General features: G+C 39.2%; 1 protein-coding gene across 1 annotated transcript in view; it reads right to left on the bottom strand.

Annotated features, from left to right (window-relative positions):
- Positions 1–641: 641 nt before the first annotated feature.
- Positions 642–8,115, bottom strand: part of HSD17B3 (hydroxysteroid (17-beta) dehydrogenase 3) — a 24,038-nt gene continuing 16,564 nt past the window's right edge. Inside the window, exons 6-11 of the mRNA XM_009885854.1 lie at positions 7,025–7,060; positions 4,765–4,799; positions 3,626–3,707; positions 1,892–1,957; positions 1,431–1,580; positions 642–752 (exon numbers count right to left, since the gene is read on the bottom strand). Coding sequence (XP_009884156.1) covers positions 642–752; positions 1,431–1,580; positions 1,892–1,957; positions 3,626–3,707; positions 4,765–4,799; positions 7,025–7,060 — 480 coding nt within the window. The remainder of the gene's footprint in view (positions 753–1,430; positions 1,581–1,891; positions 1,958–3,625; positions 3,708–4,764; positions 4,800–7,024; positions 7,061–8,115) is intronic.

The raw sequence follows: 8,115 nt of genomic DNA, 5'->3' as shown, positions 1-8,115 counted from the left end.
GAAACACTTTTCAATAGCACCAGTATGATCTTCATAGGTATCTACAGTCAAAAGGTTTGCCTTCTGGATTCATCCAGGAATGCAGAATTATTGCTTATCTTTTGCCTATGTTCCTGCCTCTTCCAGCCCATATCAGATACTGCAGAGGATGAAGTCACTCACAGGCTGTGGACAGAAAGACAGTTTTTATGGTTGCAGACTTCCAAAGGTCCAGTGTGTACTTTACACCCTGAAAGCTTTCTTTTTCTCTTCTTGCAAATTTCCTTGACTTTTCAGAAGAAACCAAAGACACAAAACACTAACTGAAAGCATCAAAATACATTGGTTTATTCATGAAGATCAAATAAGTGTAAATATTTGAAGCTTATGCTAAAATAGTAACATAAATTTCTTACAATCTACCTAAGGCCCACGGAAGTCACTGGAACAGCTCTAGCACATTTTATGGTCTTTGGAAAGGGATAGGAATTAATTTGTTTAATAGATTCATTGGATCGAATCACTCATCACTGGATAAGTGATTTGGAAGGAGCTATAGGACAAAGGGATTTGATTCCTTCCACGTTCATACACAGAGACAAACAGTGAAATGCATCCTGCTGGGGTTTCCCATTGTACATCTTCTGAAAAAAATTATTCTGTTAGGGGTTCCTCCACCTCTTCTTCAGATAACTGGTAAATGCATGCAGGACTGCTTCTTGAAGTCTGTCGCTGTGGAACACCCATAATGGGACAAACTGCAGGACACAAGCCTTCAGAATAAACAAGCAAAAACAAAACGAAAGCATAGGGTTACAAGAACTTCTTGGAAACCAACTGAGTGTTCAGAAAGGTCGTAGAAAACAGTAAATGCAAAAGATTTTACTTTATACTTTCAGTACGTATGTTTCTTTTAGAGGGAAATGTTCATTCCTCTCAGTTTTCAGCAAAACCGTTCTTGTCCCTACACTTTCATTAAATGCTTATTGTTAGCAGCTGTTATGTATAAATATTTATTCTATTCTGTTAGCCTGGTATCCTAAGGAAATGATGTTTATGTGATAGCACTGTCTGGTTTTACATCCTTTCCCTTCCCCACTAATAGCTTTTGAGTCTGCTGGCCAATTTCTTTAAAGGAGTAGGGGTCTCAGGAATATTCCTAACAGGCCTGTGAAAACAGGCAACTGGAGAAAGGATAAAGACTAACTAGATATGAAACGGAGCTCAGCTCAAGACACAAAAGTGGAGAAAGCCACACCGTGCTGATGCTTTGCTGGTGTATTCCTCCCTTCATAGTTTACTGGTGCCATATTAGCCTGAATAACCTATTCACTGTTTCTCATTTGATGCCCAACCTTAAGGTCTCTGAGATAAGTCAAAAGAAACTGCTGAGCCCATAGAGCCTTGGTTCAACCTTTGGGACCTATTTACACACTATCAAATTCAATTACCAGCATTTCATGGGCCAAACATCCAAAGATCTCATCTCCAAAGGTGACATAATCCAGTGATTCACTAACAAACTCTTCTGCTGTCTTTGTAATAAGTCCGGGTTTTTGGTACATTGTCATTGGAGTAGAAACACCATAAGGAGCCACTACCTAAAAGAAGAAATCATAATAACAGTGTAATGTCATCTAACATTTAGATAAGGCCATTCATTCCGCAGAATACTCTATCTGAAAAATTGTAACACATATTTGCAATGGATTAAAGGACTATGTGGAATAAGTAATGGTACTGTGGTGGAATAAGGAAAAAAGCCTATAGCTGCCTAAAGGGAAGAGAGAAAGCTTTGACAGGGTCACCCAGCACTCCATGAAGGAGGGCTACAGTATGCAGATCTAGGCATCTCAGATATTCTTGAAGTATTTGTTAAAATGAAGGCAAATATGGCAAGATATAGCATCACCTGTATGATAATTCCCTTTGCCTTATACTCTGCTCGTAGTGCTTTGGAGAAAGTGCTTATAAAAGCCTAGAATAAAATAAAACAAAATAACATTAGCATAGGAAACTAAGTACTTTCACATATGCTCACAAATATGTGCAAACAGGTCCTTAATAAAAATGGCCAAGCATTATACAACTTAAGTCACAGTGCAGTGGTGAAAAACAAAAAAATGAACTTTTCAAGGCACATTTTCTGCTGGTGCACATGAGCAATGGCAAGGTCGACTGTTTCTCTGCACCAGAAAAGAGGCACCCTGGACATGAAACAAGTACTCCTGCAGACTGGACTGAAAGCTTTGTCGCATGTATGAAACTGCAGAGATATAAATACCTGAGTCCCATTTATTCTAGCTATTTTTTTCATGTGGCTCTCATCTCTGGCTGACGCCTACCCTCCCAGTTCAAGGCTTACACTGCTGTTTCTCTTGCAAAAAGAAGGGGAGAGAAATACAACTCATGCCTTCAGTGTATACCTATTAGCGGAGCCTACAACTATGATTTTCAAAGTCATGTATTTGGGAACGTTGCGGAAGGGGGTGGAACAGGGGCGGGGGTGTGTGGCTGTAGCTTCAACCATTATGGTTCTAAGTTTTTCTTAATGGTTCTAAGTTTTTCTCAACACCATGAAGAATACGCATATACCAACTTCATTGTGTAAAAATTGAGTTTCTTTTAAGACTGGTTTTAAGAGTTAGATCTTTGAGAAATACTCAGAAACTTGACAACACTGTATCACTCCTCTGTAATTAGAAATATAAAAGTCCTACTAAGGAGAAAAAATGACAGTGTTTCAAAGCCATCATATGACAAGTCTTACAATTTAAACACTAATAGTGTTGTGATATTGCATGAAACTTCAACGTGCTGACAAGTAACACAGTTTCCTTTCAGGGCATGGCAAAGAAAGCCCATTTATAAAGAAACAAAGGTAAAAGATAGCCAAGAATGAAAAAAGTCAAAATAATACAACGCATGTACCATATCACTTTGAAATAACATTAACTAAACTTTTTTAAGGAACTAAAAATGTCTGGTTTGAATGTAGTTCAAGTTTTGAGGAATGAGAAACCTATGTTAAAAAGAGAAAAAGGAAATGGAAAACCAGAATTTCTTACCAAGAATAACTAGCTTTTTTTTACCAAGCTGAACTTTAGCTATGCTCAAGCAAATATTGTTAAAATTTTTAATTTGGACCAAACCTGAGCTGAGCAAGTTGCTTTTGGAATTTCAATAAAAATCTTTGACTCCTTATGTTTACGAGCTCTGGGGTTTTAATTCAGAGAAAAATTTCAAAGTGAAATCTATGAAGTCAGGCAACTCACCACCCACCTACCAGGAATTTTATTCTTGGTTCCATAAGCAAAATCTAGCACTTTCGTGCGTTTTGAGTAAACTAGCTAAGCCAGCCTGGTAAAAATCATCACTTCCCAGAACGAGAACAGTTTGTGAGCACTGGTATAATACTATTTAATCAAAGGCAAAAATGTTCCGATGATCAGACATACCTTCAGTTGATTTCATTTACATACCTACACTAATTCCTAGTTCTTAGGCAGTGCTCGTTTACGTCGCTTCATTATTTCAGTGGAGCAACACTGATTTATGTCCTGAAACCTGGCCCTATACTGCTGATACAAACACTTTGGTAAACACTTGACGGGGATTTCTTTGTAAAGCGATGTGAATGACTTACCTTAGAAGCTGAGTACATTGTGTACAATGGACAAGGGAAAGTACCCAGACCAGAGGACAGATTCAGAATAAGACCTTTTTGTCTGAAATTTAATTTAAACAGTTACATTCAGTTTACATTTGACAGTATTATAGCAAAAGCCTGCACCAGCTGAAAACAACTCTTTTCCCCAAGAAGGCACAGCTCCCCTATTTTACTCTAGATTACACTTTCAAAAGACCCAATTTTTATTGTTTAGTTAGGTGTAATTAAGTCTAAACCAGCTAGAGATAATGTCATAAGTGAAATTTAAATGCCTATTGCAATCAGAACCATGGGAACATTGTACATGCTATTGTACGTCTATCAGAGCAAAAACTCCCATCAGAGGAAAGATTTTATGCTCCTAAGTAATTGGTAGGTCCCCTTTGCTCATTAGCCAGCACATTCTTTTTCCTGCTCCATGCATCTGCTGTTTTAGCTTCCCTATTCACAACTCCCTTTACAAATCACTAAAAACAATTAATCCAGCAGCAACCAGGAAAAAAAAAGAAAAAAAAAACAACAAAAAACAACCAAACCAATTAAGCAGTAAGAGCTTATTTTGTTGCCAAAACAAAAAGCAGGCACTGTCCTCTAAAACGCAGTAGTTAACAATGTTTTCTAGAAACTCCATCTGAAGACCTTAACTTCTGGTTTAAGGACTCCCACATGTAAAATACACGTTGTATTAAAAGAAGAAAAGGGATCTTTAATTGCATGGCTGAATTAACCTCTCTGGTGTAGTACAGGTATTTCCAGAGCTTGAAAACTATTATGCCAAGTACAGCTACCACTCTTAGAAGAATATCACGATATATTCAAATGCCATTTCTTGCCAAATTGGACCCATCACATGCCATTTTATTTCAGCAACACCTGCATGCTTTTACTGCACACAGACCTGTATTTTATATTTTCTGTCTTGTTCTACAGTTGGCTGACAATTTGTGGCAGTTTCTACCATTCATTCATACAGCACTAACAACCACAGAAGAAAATCTTACTGACTGACTTACTGTAAAGTGCAGAAATTACTCATGAAAAAGCATAGCTGCCACTGAATAAACTGAAGGTAGAAGCTAAATCCTATTGAAAATTTTAGAAAAAAATATTTTTACCTTGGTTCCATTTGTTTCAAAATTATTTTTGTCATCTGTAAGACAAATATGTTAAACTATATCCAGTCTCCCTCTTTCCGATTGCATTTTTCAACTGATCTTGTTTTATTCACGATATTTCCACTTGCTCAAGCCCCAGCCATATACATACAGTTCAACGAGCTAAAATGTGGCACATTCAAATTTTTGGAAAACATTTTAGAAATACTAAAGGCCTGCAAATCATTGAATTGCCAAAAAAATTCCAAAGGATAGTCTTCTAATTAGTGAAAATCTTTTGCTTATCCAAAGCTTTTCAACAGTATCTAAATTTCATCGTTCTTCAATACAGAATCAGAACTGTAAGGAGAAAGTCAACTTCACAGTGCTTTTGCTTTTTCAGTTCTGCCTCTACCTGGATTAGAAATAGCAGAAAATCAAGAAAAGAAATCCTCTTTTCTGCTACCAAAGAGAGCTCTAGAATAATTTTGATGCTAATTATTTAATCATCCCTTCTTATTTTAACAATAGATTTAATCATATTTATGATTTTTAAAGTGCAATTAATTCCATTTTTAGGCAAGAAATCTGTTTCTGTTTGTTTTATTTGAAGAGTATTATTGATAATAAGCCTAAGTCCCTATGGAATTCATACTCATACTATTGACTCTTTATAGAGACACACACAATGTATGAATCTTCTCGGGATAAAAGTGTGACTTAACTATTGAAGGCTAGTAATGAAAAGTAGAGCAAAAGAAAGATGCAGCTTAATTCAGTCCTTGTTATTTTTTCAGTAGTGTCATTGTGCACAACGGTATAGTAGGAGTAGGGTGGGGTTCACAAGCTCCGTTTTTGGCAAGGATGACAATGCGGGTGGGTCACATCCGTTTGGGTGAAGGGGAAAGTGCAAAAGTAAAGTGCAAAATACGGGAACGGGTCTTGTTTTTGCGGTGCTGCAAGTCCCACTGGCATCTGTGGGAGCCAGGAATACCTGGAGTTCAGGCGTCCCACTGCAAGAAGTAGTGATCAGGATCCTAGCTGGAATCAAGGCAGGGAGGTGGCAAGGCAGGGGAAACCCAAATATGTTTAAAGATGATTTGGACCTAACCACGAGGAATGCTGGTCAGGAGCATGAGTTTTTCTTTGTGTTTTGGAGGAAGGTGAATGTTCACGAAAGACTGAAAAGGATGTGGTTGCAGGAATCCCCAGGCCCTGGTCAAGCAGAAGAATTTGATTCCAAGGTATGTGTAGGGTGAGAAAAGGCAAGAGAACCCCTTTCTGTCCAGACTGAGAGGGTATAAAATGTTTGCCTGTTTTTTGTGAGGCGTCTACATACAGCATTCAGATATTTCTCTGCTTTTGATGTATAAATAGAATAAAATGTAGGAGCACAAAGTTCACCAAAATACTTCATGGAAGAATTTGTTTCAATTGACTGATATTACATGATTTATTATTTGAAGTCATTAAGCAGAAGTACAAATTTGGGATGTAAATTTGGCGAGCCAAAGAAAGATGAACATCTGTTGATAATTTTCATGTCATGTTTGGAAAGACGTTAGCCAAGGTTGCGATGAACTACAAAGCTCTTGTTCTGCTCTTGTTCATGCTAACATGCTGCTTGCAAACAGCAGAGCAATACAAACCTCAATCAGAGGTGCAAAGCATGAAACACTAACTATTCTTGTAAGGGGAGTAGCCCACTGAAATTAACACCGAGAGGTAACAGTACAGAACTGGGAGTCAACTCCTTAAGTTTCTGTCCTGCACTGATACAAAAATATTTTTACAGAACAGAATTGTGTCAATACTGCAATTTTGGCACGTCTTTCAAAAATCCTGCCTACGGCAGGGGGGTTGGAACTCGATGATCTTCAAGGTCCTTTCCAACCTAAACCATTCTAGGATTCTATGAAAAATGCATGTACAGTGCAAAAAGTCAAACTGCAGATCTTCCTGTCCTGAAGATTTTTATTCTGAAACAAATCTCCTTGTCTACCGAAACCAACGTGGTCTTGCGAAATGTTTCAGCTGCAGTGAAAGGATGTGTCTCAACCAAGCGACCGTGTTAAAATGTTTCCAGTCAGTTTTGATCACAATGTTTCATAGGCAGTAGAAACAGAGGGTGTCCTTAAAATAATGCTGACCTTTTAATTACTATTTTTGGATTAATTAAATGAAAATACACAGGAAAGCTATTTGGTCGCTTTTGTGCAGGGCTGGTCTTTTTCGAATTAAATAATTACAGATGTAACATAGGTGTGAGTGTGTCACATACCTTTGTAACAGAAATAACATTGCAGTTGATGAGGTTCTGCAGGAAGAAAGAAAACGGTAAGTCCATCCTTAATTTCAGCGAGTTTGTAGCTTATCTAGGTTAACAGAGCTAGCAATCCCAACTGAAAAGCTTTCTAGCAAGGCAGCTGCTTTGCTCGCCTCTGACTGTCACTGACTGGTGTTGACTGACAGCCAGCTGAACATGAGCCAGCAGTGTGCCCAGGTGGCCAAGAAGGCCTCCTGGCCTGCATTAGGAAAGTGTAGCCAGCAGGGCTAGAGAAGTGATTGTCCCACTGTACTCGGCACTGGTGAGGCCGCACTTTGAGTACAGTGTTCAATTTTGGGCACCACAGTATAAGAAGGACATTGAGGTGCTGGAGCGTGTCCAGAGAAGGGCAGTGAAGCTGGTGGGGGGTCTTGAGAATAAGTCTTATGGGGAGCGGCTGAGGGAACTGGGGTTGTTTAGCCTAGAGAAGAGGAGGCTGAGGGGAGACCTTACTGCTCTCTACATCTGCCTGAAAGGAGGTTGCAGAGAGGTGGGCGTTGGTCTCTTCTCACAAATTACAACTGATAGGACAAGAGAAAATGGCGTGAAGTTGCGCCAGGGGAGGTTTAGGTTAGATAATAGGAAAAACTTCTGCACTGAAATGGTTATCAAAGACTGGAACAGGCTGCCCAAGGAAGTGGTTGAATCACCATCCTTGGATGTATTTAAAAGCCATCTAGATACGGTGCTCAGGGACATGGTTTAGAAGTGGGCCTGGCAGAGTCAGATAACGGTTGGACTTGATGATCTCAAAGGTCTTTTCCAGCCATAACTATTTTATGATTCTGTGACTGCACCTGTGATGTGGGATACTCAAAGGCCTGATTCTTTTTATTTTAAACATGGCCTTCAAATCTGCTTTGCAGGCCTTTGAAACTGCATTTTCCCCAGCCGTGACGTTGCACGTGGCAGAACCCAGAAGGCCGGTGTGCAGGCAGCGATGGCACCAACCTGCGTGCAAACAGACAACAAACTATGGAGGTGCCAGGCTGAGACCGAGTGGCTCTCAGTGACAGAGGCAGGCGACAGCACTGCCCGGTAGGGAT

The sequence above is a fragment of the Charadrius vociferus genome, unplaced genomic scaffold (assembly GCF_000708025.1).
Source record: "Charadrius vociferus isolate BGI_N301 unplaced genomic scaffold, ASM70802v2 scaffold235, whole genome shotgun sequence".
NCBI classification, from domain to species: Eukaryota; Metazoa; Chordata; class Aves; order Charadriiformes; family Charadriidae; genus Charadrius; species Charadrius vociferus.
This window is presented reverse-complemented; position numbering and strand designations above follow the sequence as displayed.